Below are 21,767 nucleotides of genomic sequence, written 5' to 3'. Positions count from 1 at the left end.
TCCTCTCACTATTACTCATTATAGTAACATGACTTTGATGATATTCCCTCTCTCAAGTTTTAGGTGAACGTCTTGACTGCACCCAGTGGGTCCACCTGAGTATCTTGACAATGGTCTATGTGATCGGAGAGTTGAGCCACTTCCTGCTGGGGATTGTCACCCGACCCATGAGCCAAGACATCCATTATGGTGACAGGGCCTGCCTCCCAAACCCATCCCTCAGTACTTCAACTGATTGTCACGAAGCCACCAATGTTACTGAGTAAGTTCTTCAGAGTCTGGTAGTTGCGAGCGTAGAGACCAGTGATAGGTACTATATTGTAATGCCATAATTTTCACACTCATTATTATTATTATTTATCAAATTTGTCTGGAATGTCCAGGAATGACGCCCGTACGTACGGGGACGTAAGGGTACCATCTCATATTCGTGCCTCATCTCCGCCTTTCGTTGTTTCACAACCCGCGATCACAATCCCCCTCCCTTACGTCGATGCCCACACGCTTACAAACCCGTAACTACCACATTGTATCTAAAAATACACTTGAACCCCTGTGCTACAAATTCAAATTATCCGTTTTATCCGATATAAAAATATTCCGCATTTGTCATTATGTTCCATCCTTTCTATATATTCAGATTAGCATGAATATACAGAGGGAGTTCAGATGCGTTTATTATTTATAGCTACAATGTTGCGGGGCTGTAGGCGTCTGGTCGTCGGAGAGAGAGGGAACGGGGAGGGGTGGAGTTGGGGCGCGGATTATACCGAGAGGGGGCATTATGATCATTAAGAGGTTGATATACTGAGAGCCGGGGATTCTATCAACCGCGCCACCAAGTGGTGTGTAAGTGTTTTATGTGTGTATGTATGCAAATCGTTCCACGTTTCTGCCCCATACAGTGCTGTTGGCACAATCACTCCTTCATACAGTCTCCTCTTCGCATCCATTCCCAAATGTCTATTTCTCATTACACTCTTTAAACCACCAAGGCATTTACTCGCTTCTCTCAATCTACATTCTACCTCCACCTTCACTCCACCTTTTCCTGCTACACTTGCACCCAAGTATCTAAAACTATCCACTTCCTCCAGTCGCTCTCCCTTAATGTTCACTTCCAGTCTACTGCCACTTTCACCCCTTGTACATCTCATCACCTTACTTTTACCCACATTTATCTTTAGCTTTCTTCTATCACATACTCTCCCAAACTCTGCCACCAGCTTCCTCAATCCCTCCTCTGACCCTGCCACAAGCGCAGTGTCGTCTGCAAACAACAGCTGGCTCACCTCCCACTTTTCTCCATTTTCTTTAACCATCTCCAATCCCTGACTCACTACCCTAGCATTCACCTCTCGCACCACCCCATCCATGTATAAGTTGAACAGCCAGGGCGACATAACGCATCCTTGACGAAGTCCCACCTTTACTTCAAACCACTCACTCTCTCCATTTCCAATCCTAACACATGCTCTACTACTCACATAAAAACTCTTGACAGCTCCCAAAAGAGAAGAAGAGAGAAGGAGTTTGAATGTGTTTGAGATGAGGTGTCTGAGAAGTATGGTGGGGGTTACTAGGCTGGATAGAGTGAGAAATGAGGAGGTGAGGAGGAGAACAGGGGTGAAAAAGGATTTGGGAGATAGGGTTGATGAAAGAATATTAGGATGGTTTGGACACATGGAAAGAATGAGTGAAGAAAGACTAGTAAAAGAGGTATGGAAGGCAGATGTGGAGGGAGTGAACATGAGGGGACGTCCTAGGATGAGGTGGATGGATGGGGTGAAGGGGGCTTTAGGGAAGAGGGGAATGTCTGTTGAGGAAGGAAGGGAGAGGACGGAAGACAGAGGTGAGTGGAGAATGGTTGTATATGGATGATGTTGTGACTGCATGAGGAGGAATGGGCGGGGGGGTGGGGGGTGGGGTAGTATGTGTGAGTGAATTTTGACGCAGCCCAAAGGGATTTCTCCCCGTCCTCTCCTTATATGCAAAGGGGGACGGAGAGGGGGGGTCGCCGATTAAATGAAGCGGCCTTGCTGTGGATGTACTGTGTCTTGCGACACTGCTTCTGACCCAGGGCGGTGGGCAGGGTGCAGGGATGACCCGTCATCCAGGAGGTGCTCAGATGAGAGGAGGGGTGGGAGGGGTGTGGAGTGTATTTAGGGATGAAATGGGTGGGAGTGTTTTTATGCCTTTCCCTTTTTGGCTACCTCCCTTGGAAGGGGAAAAAAGCCTTGGTATATGTATGTATGTATGTATGCAAATGACGAAACAAAAGAAAAAAAAATTCTAAGTAAACAGCCTGCTCAGAATACGGATAAATAATCAACATCAGTTAATCTTGATGATCTTTTGGGTAACTTAAGGCCGAAGAAGCGAGAACACCAACCGTTAACTTCTGTGGATGCATTTGAGTTAGCTTACCTCAAACTATGCCAACTGGCCGCTTCTTAAACCCGAATATATATATATATAAATATACATATATATATATATATATATATATATATATATACAGTATATATATATATATATATATATATATATATATATGTGTGTGTGTGTGTGTGTGTGTGTGTGTGTGTGTGTGTGTGTACATATATATATATATATATATATATATGATGTAAGCGGAATAGGAAACACAGGAGTCTTAGTCTTGAGTTTATTCCTGACTAGTTTCGCAGGTATGCTTTTTCAAAGGATACCTGCGAAACTAGTCAGGAATAAACTCAAGACTATGACTCCTGTGTTTCCTATTCCGCTTACATCAACCTGTCAGAATGTCTCAACAATATATATATATATATATATGTGTGTGTGTGTATTTGTATGTGTGTGTGTGTGTGTGTGTGTGTGTGTGTGTGTGTGTGTGTGTGTGTTATATCTACTTATCTCTTCATTTTGTTGTTTGTCGTCATTTCTCCTTGGAATTACTTTTCAAAAATAAGGTCACAATGATAATAACAATGATAGTTATAATAACAGTAACAACAACAGCAACAACAATAGTAATAATAATAATTATAACAATGAAAATAATAATAGTAATAGTAATAATGATAATAATAATAATAGTAATAATAATGATAATTATAATAATAATAATGATAGTAATAATAATAATAATAATAAGAATAACAATAATAATAATGATAATAATAATAATAATAATTAATAATGATGATAATAATAGTAATAATAATAATGATAATAGTAATAATAATAGTAATAATAGTAATAGTAATAATAATAGTAATAACAATAATAATAATATAATGATAATAATAATAAAATAATAATAAGGTAAATAATGATAATAATAATAATAATAATAATAATAATAATAATAATAATAATAATAATAATAATAATAATAATAATAATAATAATAATAATAATAATACCAAGGGCTTTTCCCCCTTATAAGGGAGGTAGTCAAAGTCAAAAGGCATAATTCCACTCCCACCCATTACACTCCATTTCATCACCCCTCCCTCCCTCCCTCCCTCTTGCCTTGGCTCCTCCTGGGTCAGAGGCAATGTAGCACAAGACACAGCACATCCACAGCAAGGCCGCTTCATTTAATCGGCGACCCCCTCCCCTCTCCGTCCCCTCATGCAGAAACATTTAAGGCGAGGAGAAATCCCTTCGGACTGCGTCAAAATATCATTCACACTTAACCACTCCATGACCCCTCCTCCCGTCCACTCCCCTCCATGCATCACAAAATTATCCATACACAGCCATTCCATTCACCCCTTTCTTCTGCCTTCTCCCTTTCTTCCTCAACAGACATCCCTCTCTTTCTCAACCCCCCTTTCACCTTACCCATCCATCCATCCTATCATTGGTCGCCCCCTCCTGTTCACTCCACCCACCTCCGCCTGTCCACGCCTCTTTTACTAATCTTTCTTCACTCATTCTTTCCGTGTGTCCAAGCCATCCCAATACTCTTTCATCAACTTTATCTCCCAACTCCCTTTCCACCCCCGCTCTCCTCCTCACCTCGTTCCTCATTCTAACCTCGTGAGCCCTACCATACCTCTCTATATGGGGCAGACATGGAACATATGAGAGAAAGAGTTTAAATGTGTTTGAGATGAAATAATAATAATACATACATACATAAACCAAAGACTTTTTCCCCCTTACACGGGAGATAGCCAAAAAACAATGGCATAAACCACTGCCACCCATTCCATCCCCAACATACTCCACTCCCCTCTACCCTCCCTCTCATCTTGGGACCTTCTGGATGACGGGTTATCCCTGTATCTTGTCCACTGCCCTGGGTCAGAAGCAGTGTCGCAAGACAGCACATCCACAGCAAGGCTGCTTCATCAAATCGGCGACTCTCCCTTCTCCGTCCCCGATTTAATAATAATAATAATAACAATAACGACAGCTTTCTCAGAGAATTCAATCTAAAATTTGAAGAAAATATTTTCCAAAATATAATGATTTTTCTATTTACTTATCAACATATGTCTTCCCCCTACAACTCTCAACTCCATACGTGGAATAATAGATGTTTTGTAGTTAGTAGGAATATTTACATAAAATATCAAATGCGCATCTCTATAGTTACATTAGAGATAAAAAGGTTGTTAGGAATCACATTGGTCCACTATTATCTGCTGACGGTCAACTTGAATATTCAAATGAAGGAATGTGTAATCTCTTAAACAATTATTTTAGCTCGGTATTCGTAAACGAAACACCTCAAAGTGAATTCCAAACTGAAACCTGTGAAAAGTCTGGGGTAAACTTACTCACTACGGTAAATATAACAAAAGAAACAATTAAAAGGTGTATAGACAAACTCAAAGTTAACAAAACACCAGGGCCTGACGGTTGGCATCCAAGAATCTTAAAGGAAATTAAAAATGAGATTGTTGTTCCATTAGAAATTATTTTCAAGAAATCCATCATATCCGGAGATGTCCCAATAGAATTGAAGCTAGCTAACGTTACTCCCATATTCAAAAAAGGTGACAAAAAGAAACCAAATAACTATAGGCCTATTAGTTTGACTTCGATCGTAGGAAAAATAATGGAAACTATCATCAGAGATGCTATCGAATATCATTTAGAAAGTAACCGTTTGATAAATGATAGCCAACATGGTTTCAGACGGAAACGTTCTTGCGTGACTAACTTACTCGAATTCTACAACACAGTTATCTCGAATTATGACAAAAGAAACAATATAGATTTAATATATCTAGACTTTGCAAAAGCTTTTGATACCGTCCCACACGAAAGACTACTTACTAAATTAGCTTTGCATGGAATAAGTGGTAGCCTATTAGGTTGGACTAGTAATTGGTTGAAAGGTCGAAAACAGAGAGTTGTTTTAAATGGAAAAACTTCTGGATGGAAAAGTGTTGCAAGTGGAGTTCCTCAGGGTTCCGTTCTTGGGCCACTTCTATTCATAGTATATATAAATGATATAGACCATGGACTAAAATCTACTGTTTCCAAATTTGCTGATGATACAAAACTGTGCGGAGTGGCAAATGATCACTCAAACCAATTAGATATTCAAGAAGATTTAGATCAATTACAGCAATGGTCTGAAAAGTGGCTAATGAAATTTAACACAAGTAAATGCAAGGTAATGCACATAGGTAAAAATAACAGCAATTACGATTACAAATTATTTGGAAATTCGTTAACAAAAGTGGATAGTGAAAAAGATCTCGGCGTAATTATCAGTAACGACCTCAAATCATCCAAGCAGTGTATTTCAGCCTCTGAGAAAGCAAATAAGATTCTGGGATTGATTGCGCGATCGTTTGATTTCAAAAGTCCATCACTCATTAACAAGCTATATAAATCGTTAGTTCGTCCACATTTGGAATATGCTGTTTCCGTATGGTCACCGAATCTCATTAAAGACATTGACAGACTGGAAAAAGTACAACGGCGAGCCACAAAACTGATTCCAAATATCAAAAATAAATCATACGAAAATCGACTTAAGCACATGAATCTGTTTTCCCTAAAAAAGCGTAGACTCAGAGGTGACTTGATACAGGTCTTTAAGATTTTAAAGGGAATTGACAACATCAAAAGTGACCAAATTTTCACATTGAATGAGAATCAGACAAGAAACAATGGTCTCAAACTGTCCGGAAATAGATTCAATTTGGAAGTAGGTAGAAACAACTTTGCCAACCGTGTAGTTAATGAATGGAATAAACTTCCTGCACAGGTAGTGCAATGTAGTTCAGTTCGAAGCTTTAAGAATCATTTAGATAAATACCTAAGTAAGATGCTGTAATGATTATAATTTATGTTATATTATTTGTTTTTGTTTTGTTATAATTTGTCTGTCTGATTTTCATTTATTATTAGTTATATGTCAATTTATTATCATTTACTATTTACCTGTTTGTTTGTTATTCAACTATACCAATGCATTTATTTATGTATTTTAATTGTTATTTACATTGTTATAGTTTTAATTTATTATTAATATGATTTTTTTTTTTTTTTTTTTTTTTTTTTTTTTTTTTTTTTTTTTTTTTTTTTTTTTTTTGCATCCGACCTAGATATGGATCAAAAGGTCTCCTGTCGGCATGCTTTGCCTTTGTAATCCTTTGTAATCCATACTTAAAGTAATAACTGCGCATCATGCTATTATTGTCCAGCCTCTCAAACTTAGCTATATATAAATATTTACGTAGCGGTATGTACAGATGAGTACTTTATACTCGTTACAAAATTTTAACGTAATCTTATTTTTTATTATATAAATGAAGACATGACTCTTAATATAGCAATATCAATTACACTTTTTTATACCTCAAATTTGCTATGGAAAATGAAGAGTTGTTTAGACATTTTTATAAATATAGAGATTTTTTATCATTACACGTTTATATATATGTATATACAAGTTACACAAAAAGTATCATATTTTATATTCTGTTGATAAGATTTTTCAAAATATTTTTTTTTTATCTTGAAATAGTAAGTATGGGGTAACATTAATTATAATTAATTCCTTGAGAAATCCCTACGCACTTTGAAAATCATTTTCATAAATATATTACGCTCGCTGAACGTCAGTATTGGTACATCAAGAAGTAACTTTGTAGTACATGATATCGTGACTCGCAGGATACGTTGTTTGGCTGAAGTGGGATATCGTAGACAAGTACGAGTTTCTAGAAGCAGGGGTGGAGCTTGAAGGAAATATCAGAAACAATGTGCAATGCAGTTAATGACAGCATATGAAAATTAATAACATAGATCATCATTTATTATAAATTCAGATGAATTGTAGGCCTAACCATGAAGAAAACTCTCTCGTTCCCGCTCTCTCAACAGTAAACATTCTTCAAGAACCTAGAGCACTCATGTACTACGGGAAACAGCAACCAGCCCGCTTCAACCAGGCAAGTGAGATGTCCGATGTTTAGTCCTCCTTTTATCGGACCTCCCCCTGACTGGGGTGGGCATCGGTGTTTCTAAAAAGGCCTGCCCGGACGGAGGAGGTGCAGGACCTACCAGAGTCACGATCATTTCTTCAACCTGTGGCCATGACATTCCCGCCACCAGCTTGCCCTGCAGGGCATGCCCCCGTTGACTCAGAGTGGAACTAGAGAGAGAAGGGAGGACTGTAGGAAAGAAGTGTCTGAGCCAGTCTTAGCTAGGAATTGATTTACGCGGCCCATGGAGTGCCATTGATTAACGCACACACTTCGGCTGCCATCATCCGCTGCGGCAAGCCTAGGCTTGACAGGCAGGTTAATGGTGACAACTTGCATTGGGTTGCCGACATGCCCCAGCGTGTGAAACCACCCAGCAGACGTTGGATCGCTCTCGGTATGGTCCCTCCCATGAACCCTAACAACCGCCACATGTGGCTCTACTGGGAGCCGCGTGCGTTCAAATTCTCGGAGATGCGCAAGCCCTTCCATCACGACAAGGTGTCGATAAATTGGAAGAGTCACCTATACGCAGGGGACAATGAAGCTGTGGGGGTAAACCAGTTTCGGCTGTTGTGTCCTGCTGCAGTTATGCTGTGCCTTGCTACGTTACTTCTGAGCTACGTAATGATTGACCGTCATCCACAAAAAAAAAAAAAAAAAAAAAAAAGATGAAGAGGAAAACAAATAGATGTTTCCAGGATGAGTGCAGGGCGAGTGCATTCCATGGCGGGCTACTTTTCTCATAAGAGGGAAGAAGCAGTTTGGTATATAGATAGATATTGTACCACAATATTCATTTCCATAATTTACAAAAATTCTTTGGATGGGATAGCCAAATTCAGAAATTACTTTACATGTTTTTCTCTTTATTTTTTAATTTGATATAATATGGACACACTGTTAGAATTGATGTGGAAGCTTTTTCAATTTCTATTTTAATTTATTCTCATAATATTGCTCTAAGAAAAGTTTCATGAAAAAAAACAGGTATTAATGTTTTATTTTGTGGGAGCAGCGCCTCCTGGGTGCAACAGATCAATCGCTCAAAGTTTACACTAAGTGGAAAACCTGCAGCTGCACAGTGTGTGACAGTAGTCCTCAGACCCTCCCGCAGATCTCTCCAGGAAGAAACTTTGGACTTCAATGATTAAAGAGAACATACTCGTCATGGTAACAAGCGTTATAGTTTTGTTCTGGCAAAGGTCAGACAGTTTTATTCAGTCATTGGTTGACACCCCAAATGGAGAGAAGTTATTATTTATCAAGAGTTCCTTTAGTCAGAGACAGCCACCATACTAAAATGACTTTGAGCTGGCTTTGAGGTTCTATGAATTGACCATATATGGTGGGACCAAACGATACCTTCAAGAGGCTGTCTTGCAAGAACCTTTCAACATCCTCACTTTCATCTGAAGGTTCAGCCTCTAGGGGGCAACACTGAGTCTGTGGACCAGGTCTTTGATTTCCATCCATTTCAACTGCATTTAAGAAGAGCTGAGAGCTGATGAATACTCCCCTCCTACTACTGCTGCAGTAAGCCAGTGACAAATACACTACTCCACACGAGTGCAACACAAAGAGTGATCCAAGGTTTCTTTATAGAGAGATCTATGGGAAGACTTGAAGACCATTACCAACAACTGTAGGGCTGTGGGTTTCTAGTCAGTGAAATTCTAGGGAACAACAGTTACCATACAAGGTTGAGATAGGATACCCAAATTAAGGTCAGATCAGGAACTTTCTCAGGTTGAATATTTTTCATTTAAATAGAATAATTTGGAAGTCTTGTCAGATACCACAGCAAAGTAACAAATCACACCTTTTCTTCCCTCAGGTGCAGTAATATGAACCTAGACGGCGCCTCTCTCACTGACGCTTTCACCGAAATCTCGCCGAGCCACTGTATCTGGGATTATAGTGGTCTTGGCCTTGAGTACCAGATTCTAGCTGGCCCTGCTTTCATCGCCGTCTTCACAACCACTGGCATTCTTCTTGGTATTGCAGCTGACAGAGTCAACAGGTGTGTATAGTCCCTGGGAACTAGCTTCTCAATTGAATAAAACTATTCAACATTGGTTTAGAAAGTATATATTCAAACTTTAGGAGAGATAGTGCCATATTTTTGGTGTAATAAAATCCAGTTCTCACTAGCAAACTGTATATATATATATATATATATAAATGTATATATATATACATATATGTATATACATATATATATATATATATAAACGCACACACACACACACACACACACACATATATATATATGTAGATGTATATATATAGACATATATATGTATATATATATATATATATGTATATATATGCATGTGTGTGTGTGTGTGTATTCACTTGGTCTTTTGGTCTTTGGATCACGTGTTGGACTCGTGATCGACAGCTATTTCCCTCCTGGAAGAGAGCTCAGAGCTCGTAGGTCCGATCTATGGGTAATGCTATGACCTTGCACACACACACACACCCAACTCCCCGCCCACGAGAGTTGGAGTAACACCCCTCAGCGCTGCAATACTGATATTATTTCAGCCCCGGGCTAGAGTCGAACCCGGACCTCCGTAGTGGCAGGCCAGAGCTCTAACCACAGCGCCATGAGAGGTGTGTGTGTGTGTGTGTGTGTGTGTGTGTGTGTGTGTGTGTGTGTGTGTGTGTGTGTGTGTGTGTGTGTGTGTGTGTGTGTGTGTGTGTGTGTATACATATACCAACGGCCTTTTTCCCCTTACAAAGGAGGTAGAAAAACGGCATAAAAGACCCCCACCCATTCCATCCCCACATGCTCCATTCCCATTCATCCCCACCCTCCCTCCCTCTTATCTTGGCTCCTCCTGGATAATGGGTCATCCCTGCATCTCACCCACTACCCTGGGTCAGAAACAATGTAGCAAGACAAAGCACATCCACAGCAAGGCCGCTTCATTTAATCGGTGACCCCATTCTCCGTCCCTTCATGCAGAAAAAGAGAAGACGGGAAGAAATCCCTCCGGTCAGCGTCAAAATATCACTCACACTTACTCCCTCACCCCCCAATCCCCATCCAATCCTTTCCGTGCATCACAGCATCACCCATACACAACCATTCTCCGCTCTCCCCTATCTTGTCTTCTCTCTTACATGTGTATTTACCTAGTTGTATTTTACGGGAAGGGGAGCTATGCTCGTGGTATCCCGTCTTCATATCTCATTTTATCTAAACTGTTTTTAAATTCATGTATTGTTTTTCCACACACCACTTTCTCATCTAACTTGTTCCAAATGTCTATTACTCTATGAGGAAAGCTGTTCTTTTTCAGATCTCTTCTATAGTTGTCTTTCTTGATTTTCTTTCCGTGTCCTCTTGTATTTCTATCATCCCATTTTATCAGATCCTCTCTATCAATAGTTTGTGTGTGTGTGTGTGTGTGTGTGTGCGCGCAGTTGAAATTTTTATATTTATTCATATTGTTAGTTGCAGGGTCGTACATTCACGGTATGCTAAGTGTACGCCGCACACCCTCAGCCAGAGTAAGAAATGCATGGTAGTTATAAATGAATTCAGCAATAAGTGGAAAATGATATTTTTCTTATTGTTTTTAGCCCCAATATAATATTTTGTGATGTAGGTGTTGTGTAGAAGTCTGCACACGTTCGTTGGGTACGTCTCTTATTCTCTATTTATCCTGCCTAACCTCAAATTATGTTCGGTTCCAACTTAATCTATATCCTTGCTTTCCAATTATCATGTTTAGATTTTAACTCGTGTATTGTTTGAGCTTGGGCTATATTACTTCCTAAGCAATCTTTATGGAACTATTTCTTCACATCTTTTAAACATGTGGTCTCTTGATTTGTTCCCATGACCTCTTAAAACGCTCCCATCTTTGATCAGATATCTTCTATCAATGCAAGCTATCCCCTTCAGTGACTTGAATACTGTAATCATATCACCTCTTTATCTTCGATCTTTCAAAGTTGGCAGACCCAATGCTTTTAGTTTTTCTCATATGTTTTATCTGCCAGGCTGGGGACCAGTTTGGTTGGTGCCCTTTGTGTTCTCCCAATTTTACTTATATCCTTTACTCTGCATGGGGACCATACCACTGACGCATATTCCTGTCTTGGACGAATCAGGGTTTCAATGAGCTTCTTCTTCATTATCTTTTCCGTATAGTGAAAGGCCACTTTGATCCTCTGCAGTAGTCCGTATGTCTCACCCACAATCCTGCTGATATGGCTGTCAGGTGACAGGTTGTCTTTTATCGACACTTCCAAATATTTCTCTTCTTTTGCTTTTGTAATGAGTTCCCTTCCCAAGGAGTAGTTTAAGGATGGTCTTTCGCCACAATTGCCCATATCCAATACTTTTTTTTTTTTTTTTACTATAATTTCTTTTCCCATTCTTGGCTCCTTGCAAAAATAGTGTTTAGATCTTTTCGCAGTATTCTGCCGTCCTCAGTTTTCACTCTTCTCGTAATTTTTGTATCATCTGCAAACATGTTGGCATAGCTTGTTGTTACATCCATCATGCCGTTGACATAGACAAGAAACATTATTGGTACAAGCACTGAACCTTGTGGTACTCCACTCGTTACTACTCTTCATCTTGACATCTTATCCTTTACTGTCTTCGTGTATCTTTCCTCCAAATTTTTTTTTTTTCATCCATTCGAGTAGTTTGCCTCTCAGTCCACCAACATGTTTCAATTTCCACATAAATCAACGGTGAGGTAATTTGTCAAATGCCTTTTCTAGGTCAAGTTACACACAGTTCACCCACCCCCTCTTTCTCTTGCGACACATCAATCACGACCTTCCAGATCTGAAGCCAAACTGACGTTCAGAACATTCATTTTTTCAAGATATTTGATTCATCGATCTTTCACAATCTTCTCACATAATTTCACTATAGTGCTGGTAGTGATACTGACATATAATTCATTTTCACCTTTGTGAACTGGCATCACATTTGCCCTTTTCTAATCAGGCAGCACAATGCCTTGTTTCAGTGAGCATGTAATAAGTTTGTGAATCTTGTCCGCAAGTTGTCCCCTACATCATTTAAGTATCCAATTGGAGATCCCATCAAGTCCTGGAGTTTTTGTCGCATCCAATAATCCCAAGAGATTGACCACATCACTCACTTCCACATCTATGTCTTCTTAACCTGTTTTTTTTTTTTTTTTTTTTTTTTGCTCCCTCCCCTCATTTTCCTCCAAAAAAGGGCTCTCTTTTGTGAAAACCAATTGGAAACATTCATTATTTCTGCCTTGAGGCTTCTTCACAGATCTCACCACCCACTATTATCTTGGTGATTACTTTCCTGTGTCTTAATTTGCCATTTATAAACATGTAAAACCGTTTCAGTTCATTTTTGCATTTATCTACTACACGTTTTTCAAAGTTGACTTTTCCCCCCTTCGAATTTTTGTATAGTCATTCCTAGCTGGTTTTCCGATCTTCTTTTGTTTTATTGTTTTTTCTCCTCCTCCATGTCCTTGACCTTTCTTGCAATCTCACACTTTTTGTTAAACCAGTCTTGTTTCTATGCGGCCCCTGGCATCAGTGCTTCCACTTTTAGGGTAATTACCCTATTTTAGGGTAATCAAGCCTATGCTGGGGTAGAGTTTAGAGTAACGTTTTTTTAGGGTAATTGGGCAAATTTTGGGGTACAAATAGAGAATCTAGGGCAATCAGACACATTCACATTCCTTTAGAACAAAACCAATTTAGAATATTTTTTTATTTTTTCGACATTGATAAATAACGAATATATATGATGGACAGGTATGATAATGTTCTGTCCAGTACCTCCTTGGCCTTTTAAAATTGTGGAGCTTATTCCTAAATCTCTTGTGGATGTAATTAATGCTTTACCACAATTATCAAAATTTGTGGACAAGCAAAAGCTAGATGATGAGTGGAGATCTCACTATTTAGTAGATGGGTTATCCAAGCATATGTCTTGTGATGAGTACAGGCACATAGTTTTCAACAAAAGAAATGCAGCTGGAATTATATGCTTTCCCAACCTAAAAGCTGGGATCAGTAGCTTACTGTCGCTGCCCTTTTCAAATGCATCTGTTGAAAGGTTTTTTAACAAACTAAATTTAACCAAATCATCCCAGAGGAACAGTCTGAAAAATGAAACCATCTGTGGGCTCATGAACGCAATTTACCACATGAAGAACATCAATGCAAAAGCAAATACCTTAATTATTGACGAAAGTTTACTTACAGCTGTTAGAAATGTGAAAAGCAGTGCAACTTGCAGAGAATCTGCTCCTATAAGGGGAGAACCTAGCTCCAGCACTTAATAAAGTAGCATGTTGCACCTATTTGGAACCAGGAGTTCTCTTTATTTTCTGGATTACGGTCTCCAGTATTTGATAAAATTGCATGTTGCACCTATTTGGAAGCAGTTCTGTCTTTATTTTCTGGATTACGCTCAGTATTGTACTTGATATTTTTATAGAAATACCTAAATATTTACATAAAGGTGACTTTGACTTATGCAGTTCTATTATTTGCCAGTAATATATATATATATATATTGAATAAAGTTATGATTTACGGTAATTTAGGGTAATTGACACAACTGTCTGAGGTAACGAAATTTTTTGCTATGGAAGCACTGCCTGGCATATATGTGTGTGTATTCATGAGTGAGAAAGAGAAAGAAGGATGGTGTTGGAGGGGGTGCTGGTTGAATTTCTGCTGTTGAGAGAGAAAGAGAGAGAGAGAAATAATTTTTTCTCCGTGGTTAGGCCGGCAATTCGTCTCGATTTATAACAAATGGCGATCTTCTATGTTACCAACTCACATGAGGTTATTAACTACTTAATATGCACATAAAATTATTTCTGATGTTTCCTTCAAGTTTGATTGCCATACCCTGCCTCTAGAAACTCATACTTGAATATGATATCCTACCTCAAACAGTGTGGGGATTTCTCAAGGTTCTCATTTTAATTAATGTTACCGCTAATTATACTATTTTGATAAAATAAAAATTTCTCTGTGACTATAAAAGAATTTTATAAATGACATTAAAAATATACAAATAAAATAGAAACGTTTATTAATAAAAAAAAATTATTAGAATATTAAAAAACTTAGTTTTGCATAATAAAATAGGAATAACAAAAACTGTAATTATTATTGCTATATATAATTCGTCAACATGAGACGTTAATTAAACGTCAATAAAATCTAATGCAAACTAAACGCAGTAATACACATATTATAAGATTACAATTTAATATCTATAAGGTAGGGGAATTAACATGGATGGAAGTGGGAGAAGTATGATTATGAGTATTAGTGCATAGTATGAAAGAAATGTAAGTTAGCATTACGATAAATATACGGCAGGCCCACGTGTTCGATTTATTTGGCGCTTAATATAGCATCAAGTATTGATAAGAATTAATCTCGCCTTTCTTAAAAGAAAGGTGTGAATAATTCTCGTCAATACTTGGTGCTGTATTAATCGCCAATAAAACCGAACACGTGGGTCTGCCCCACACTTATCATAATTCCAACTTACATTTCTTTCTTTCTTGCACTAACTCTCTAAAGTTTAAAACCTCTCCTCCCCCCCTACCCCATTTTAACTATCCTGTACTTCTAGTGCTGTAATGTTTCAAAATGTGTATTACTTCGGCTAATAAGATATTTGAAATAGATATACTTTAATCCTCCAACTATATTGAGCACAGATCAATGATAACTATCTTCAATATGCGTGCCGGATTTCTAACCACTCGCGTTATAATTAATGTTACCATTAGGCTATACATACTATTTTGTCAAGAAAAAATCTTCTCTGGAAAAATCTTAAATAAAATATTAAAGACAAATATTTTGCAATTTTTATATAACTATATAAACGTATAATTATAAAAAATATTAATTTATAAGAATATTTCAAATAAAACTTCAATTTTACATAATGAAATTGAAATAACAAAAACTGTATTTATAATTGTTATATATAATTCTCGTTCACATTGAAACAATATCAAATCTTATTAGTAATACTAATCATTCTTAAAGATTGTGGTGTTATAATTTAAGTAAACTAAGATCTTTAAAATATATTATTACACTAATAATTGCTAACGTTCTCGCTCTATAATTATCTGTGTTAAGTTTTCCATTAATGTACGCTCGAATCAGAAAACTGTACCGCAAGGGGTTGAGAAAGGTTAGGGGAGAATATCTTGAGAGGAAAGGCAGAAGAGAACAGACGGTGACGACAAATAAACTTATGAACTAAACAAAAAAATAACAGGTAAAGTAAATAATTACACAATTTAATAAATAGAACAATGTATAGTTTTTGTATGAGATGAAAAGAATGGAAATATGGTAGGGATTACAAGGCTGCAGGTGAGGAGATTGATGGTGAAAAGGGAGTTGGGAGATTGTTGATGAAAGAATATTAGGATGGTTTGGACACATGGAAAGAATGAGTGAAGAAACATTAGTAAAAGAGATGTGGAAGGAGTGAACATGAGGGGCGACCAAGGATGAGATGGATGGATGGGGTAAAAGGGGCACTGGGAAAGAAAGAAATGTCTGTTGAAGAAGGAAGAAGACAGGGGTGAATGGAGAATGGTTGTGTATGGATGATGTTATGATACATGGAAGGGAGTGGGTGGGTGATGGGGTTGAGGGAATGTGAATGAATGATATTTTGACGCAGCACGAAGGGATTTCTCCCCGTCTCCTCTTTCTCTGCATGAAGGGGCGGAAAGGTGGTTGGGTCGTCGATTAAATGAAGCTGCCTTCCTGTGTCTTGCTGTGTTGCTTCTGACCCAGGGCAGTGGGCGAGATGCAGGGATGGTCCGTCATCCAAGATAAGATGGAAGGAGGGGTAATGAATGGGAGTAGAGTGTGAGGGGATGGAATGGGTGGGAGTGGGTTTTTTTATGCCTTTGTTTTTGGCTACCTCCCTTGTAAGGGGGAAAAAGCCTTTGGTATATGTATGTTTGCATGTATTATTATTATCATTATTACTGTAACCTCATTATTTTTGTAACATAATTCCAAATACAAATGACGGTAAACAAACAAATGAAGAATTGATTAAGTATACAAATTAATATATAGATACATAAAAGAGAAATAAAAAATAAGATAGAAATAATGAAAAATATAGATAAGTGCAGCTTTGTCGATGACGTCACCACGCGAGATGAAAATTAAACCAAAATGAAAAATTACAAAAAAAAAAAAAAAAAAAAAATTGGTCCTCTTCTGCAGACTAATAATAATATAGTGATAATATTAATAAGTTTATTTGGCAATATATAAAATACATCAAATACAGATAAAGAAAAACACATAGTTCGAAATTATAATTACAATTACAATTGCCGAGGATAACACAAAAAAAGCATGTGGGCTTATTTCCATTGTGGTCCTCATTAGACTTATTTTACACTAAGTTACACAGACAAATACATAGAGGTTAAGGGGGAACAGAACAGTCATGAATAATACCAATTAGTAAATTAAAGAACTCGTTTACAAATAGAGAGATGAACAAAACAAAAGTAAATGAATAAATAACTAATAACAACAGTCCATAAAAACAATCACAATTGTTTGAGGTAGTATATTACATATTTCTACAGTACGACTGCAGCCAGGACATCTTCCAGCTCACTAAGTAACCATACCACATACCATCTTTTATTTATTTATCTATCTATTTCACAAGGGCGGTAGCCAAAGTCAAAAGGAGTAATTCCACTTTCACCCATTTCATCCCCATCCACTTCACTGCTCATCACCACCCCTCCCTCCCTCTCTCTTTTCTTGAGTCCTCCTGCATCTCGCCATTTGCCCTGGGTCAGAAGCAATGTAGCAAGACAAACCACACCCAAGGCAAGGCCTCTTCATTTAATCGGCAGCCACCCTCTCCGCCCCCTCATGCAGAAAAAGAGTTAACGGGGAGAAATCCCTTCGGGCTGCGTCAAAATAACATTCACACATAACCACTCCCCAACCCTCCCATCCCCTACCCACTCTTTTCCGTGCATCATAGCATCATCCGTAATCAACCATTATCACCCCTGTGATCTGTTTTCTCCCTTCCTCAACACACACACCCTCTTTCTCAACGCCCCTACCCCATCCATCCATCTGATCCAGTGGCGGCGCCAGGAATTTTTAGTTGGGGAGGCTAAGGGGGGGCTGAGCAAAATTTTTTGGGGGCTAATAGTAATATGATAACACACATATATTATCCTCTTTTCAGAAGGGGAGGGGGTTAATGGTTGGGCTAGCACTGATGGCTGACAAATCTTTAGCCCTGGCAATTAAAAATTCCACTTAATAAAATTATCTCAATGAGTGTTTTAAATTTTAAATTTGCTCATTTCAGTTGGGGGGGCTAATGGGGGGGCTGGCCACTTTTTAGGGGGCTAAAGCCCCCCCCCCAAGCCCCCCCCCCTGGCGCCGCCACTGATCTGATCCTCGGTCGCCCCTCCTGTTCACTCCATCCACCTCTGCCTTCCACACTTCTTATACTAAATAACAATATTAAGTAACAACAAACTTTAAAAGCGCTTAGCCTTTCCCTACTCTTCTTTGTCTTTTGGGCCATCCCTGTGGCCGTTATCTAGGGGCCGTGGATATCTTGTAGAAGATATCTGAGGGACTCTATTGTTTGACTGATAGCGTTGCCCTTCAGCTGAATGGATGTGGTTTGTAGATTTCAAGGTAAAATGAATATGCCTCACTGTCCTGGGGTCAAGCGAACCCATACGACGGTGTCGTCTTTTGAGCAAAGATAATTTTACACAATATAGATCTAAGTATGTCATCTTTTTTATCATTTCAAGTTTTTAGGAAACTATGGAAATGTCATTCACGTAATTGCAGCATAAATGAGAACCCATATTTCTCAATAGTTTGCAGAAACGACAGTGGCAGACTAGGTAATAGAGCCAAAAGAAATGGAGTATTGCGATTATTTAAGAATAGGGCGGGTCCATAGACGACCAAAAACCTCTGTTCCAAGCACGAGTTATCTATTTTTTTAATATTGTTGTAGTCGACTTTGGAAATGCGTAAGTTTTCAAAAATAAAAGATTTTTATGAATGTTTAAAAGCCTATCTATTTTTATTTATTTATTTATTTATTTATTTATTTATTTATTTATTTATTTATTTATTTATTTATTTATTTATTCATTTATTTATTTATTTATTTCTAAGTGGAGCACTCACGACTGATAAGTGATATAGACTGAGCGCTCGTTCACAGTGGCGGGCACGAATTTAAAGATGCTGGTTGGCAAACAACGTGGTGGAGAACGCCCAACCATGCTAAGTGATATAGACCGAGTGCGGTCACAGTGGCGGGCAGCCGGGCACAACTCGGAAATTGCTGGTCGGCCAGCAACGTGGTGGAGCGCGGTTCACACGAGCAATGTTGCATCACCAAGTTCTCGTTTTCTCTGCAGCTTTTTCCCGCTTTACTGGACTCGTTATTCACACGATAGTGGAGTTTATTCCTGCGAGCGGTAACGCGCCTTGTGCCCAGTCTTGTACTAGCCAAGATCTAAGAATATAAGGTCTAACCACTTCCGACCGAATTTCGAGGGAGTTGGCGCAGCGGGCCCGTGAACGTCACCTGGCTGTTCAAAGTGGGGTTAGCGGGTCCTATAGCTGTCAGTTGAAGCTGGTCCGTCCTTCGAAAATGACGTCGCCTTCGCTCGCACCGCTCCACTCAATTAGTTATATTCTGACAAATATTATATAAAATATATATATAAATATATATAAAATATTATAGTTCATGTCTATATATATGAATATATAATATATATGATATATAATATATATATATATATAATATATAAAATATTATAGTTCCTGTCTTCCTTGGCGTTTCACAGTTTTCTTCAGTGTATCACAAAGAGAAAATGGACGCATCCAAAAGACGTCAGAAGGTGCGCAGAACTGCTCCAGCGGTTAGACCTGTTTACTTAGACCTTGGTACTAGCTAGCGTTCACAAACAACATTCGTGACAAACATGGTGAGCCACGCACCACCACTTAATCCAACCTAACGAAAGTAACTTTACCTGTCCATATTAATCTAAACTAAATTGTGTTTCTAGATTTATTGAAGGCATTCTCTCCCAAATTAGGAGAGCTTCAAGGATCTGCAGTCTTCTTGTGTCTTGTACTTGTCCTATGATTTGAGTATTTTCAACCATGTTAGGCCGAATAAGTATATATATATATATATATATATATATATATATATATATATATATATATATATAATATATGTATAATATATATATGTATATATATATATATATGACGACATCTTGACAGGTTGTGAGAGGCAGAGGGGAAAACACTCAAATAGAACGAGAGTTTATTCTCTAACTAGTTTCGCACTATGGTGCTTCTTCAGAGAGAATGTTACACAACAGAAAATACTGGCAATAAATACAGAAAATGTGTGGGTAATGAACTAGTCACTAGTCACTTGTCATTACCCACAAATTTTCTTTATTTATTGCCTTTATTTTCTTTTGTGTAATATTCTTTCTGAAGAAGCACCATAGTACGACACTAGTTAAAGAATAAACTCTCGTTCTATTTGTGTGTTTTCCCCTCTGCCTCTCATATATATATATATATATATATATATATATATATATATATATATATATATATTATACATACATATATATATATATATATATACATATATATATATGTATATATATATATATATATATATTTATATATATATATATATATATATTTATATATGTATTTACCTAGTTGTATTTACCTAGTTGTATTTTACGGGAAGGGGAGCTATGCTCGTGGGGTCCCGTCTTCATATCTCATTTTATCTAAACTATTTTTAAATTCATGTATTGATTTTGCACACACCACTTTCTCATCTAACTTGTTCCAACTGTCTATTGCTCTGTGAGGAAAGCTGTTCTTTTTAAAATCTCTTCTATAGCTGTCTTTTTTTATTTTCTTTCCGTGTCCTCTTGTATTTCTGTCATCCCATTTTATTCAGATTCTCTCTATCAGTAATTTCTATGCCTTTCATGATTCTGTAAATAGCTATCAAATCTCCTCTCTCTCTTCTTTGCTCTAGTGTCTGTAGTTTAAGTTTTTGTAGTCTCTCTTCATATGATAGTTTTGAGAGTGTTGGTGCCAGTTTTGTAATTGCTCTTTGTATTCTTTCAAGTTTTTTTATACATTTTTTTTGTACTTGGTGACCATATCGTTGCTGGCATATTCCAATCTTGGTCTTATCAGGGTGATTAGGATTTTCCTCACCATTTCTTCATCCAGGTATGTAAATGCTACTTTGATTGTTCTTTATTAAAATTATAAGTTTCTCCAAAAATCTTATTTATATGTTTCTCAGGTGACATATTATTCATAACAATGACTCCCAGGTCCTTCTCATTTTCTACTTTTTTTATTCCTTCTTTCCCCAAATTATATGATCCTGTTATTCTGTTTTTGCTTTTTCCAAATTCCATTATACTACACTTTTTTGTATTGAACTCCATCTCCCACTTCCTACTCCATTCTTGTACTTTATTTAGATCTCTCTGTAGTGATTCACAATCTTCTTCAGTTTTCACTCTTTTCAGTAATTTTGCATCATCTGCAAAGAAGCTCATATAGCTTTCAATTCCTTCATCCATATCATTAATATATATAGCAAACATTATTGGGGCCAGAACTGTTCCCTGCGGGACACCGCTTATTACTTCATTCCATTTTGAGTGCTGATCTCTTATCACTACTCTCATTTTTCTTTCTTGCAAAAAGTCTTCCATCCAATTTAGCAATTTACCTTGTATTCCTCCTTCATATTCTAATTTCTTAAGAATCTTCTTATGTGGTACTTTGTAAAAAGCTTTTTTTAGGTCTAGAAATGCACAATCAGCCCATCCATCTCTTTCTTGTATTATATCTATTAGCCTTGAATAGAAACATATTAAATTGGTGACGCATGATCGTCCTTGTCTGAATCCAAATTGCCTTGGATTTAGTACGTTGTTTTTTTCCAAGTATTTTACCCATCTACTTTTGATAATTTCTTTCACATATTTTTGCTATTGTACTTGTTAGAGAGACTGGTCTATAGTTGGTAGGTTCTTCTTTATTTCCTCCTTTATATATAGGTACTATATTTGCTTTTTTCCAATCTTCTGGAACTTTTCCTTCTTTTAAGGAACTGCTTATTATGCTATGTATTTTGTCTGCCAGTTCATGTCTGCATTCTGTCAGAATCCAGTTTGCTATTTCATCTGG

The 21,767-nt window shown here is 37.5% G+C and overlaps 1 protein-coding gene across 1 annotated transcript in view; it reads left to right on the top strand.

Annotated features, from left to right (window-relative positions):
* Positions 1-21,767, top strand: part of LOC143040619 (D-galactonate transporter) — a 98,424-nt gene that overhangs the window by 32,267 nt on the left and 44,390 nt on the right. The window contains exons 2-3 of the mRNA XM_076211778.1: positions 58-262; positions 9,283-9,468. Of these exons, the coding sequence (XP_076067893.1) occupies positions 58-262; positions 9,283-9,468 (391 nt within the window). The remainder of the gene's footprint in view (positions 1-57; positions 263-9,282; positions 9,469-21,767) is intronic.

Source organism: Oratosquilla oratoria, chromosome 29 (assembly GCF_046742065.1).
Source record: "Oratosquilla oratoria isolate Oo_2021 chromosome 29, ASM4674206v1, whole genome shotgun sequence".
NCBI classification, from domain to species: domain Eukaryota; kingdom Metazoa; phylum Arthropoda; class Malacostraca; order Stomatopoda; family Squillidae; genus Oratosquilla; species Oratosquilla oratoria.
Note: the sequence above shows the minus strand (reverse complement) of the source record. Positions and strands in the feature narration are given on the sequence as shown.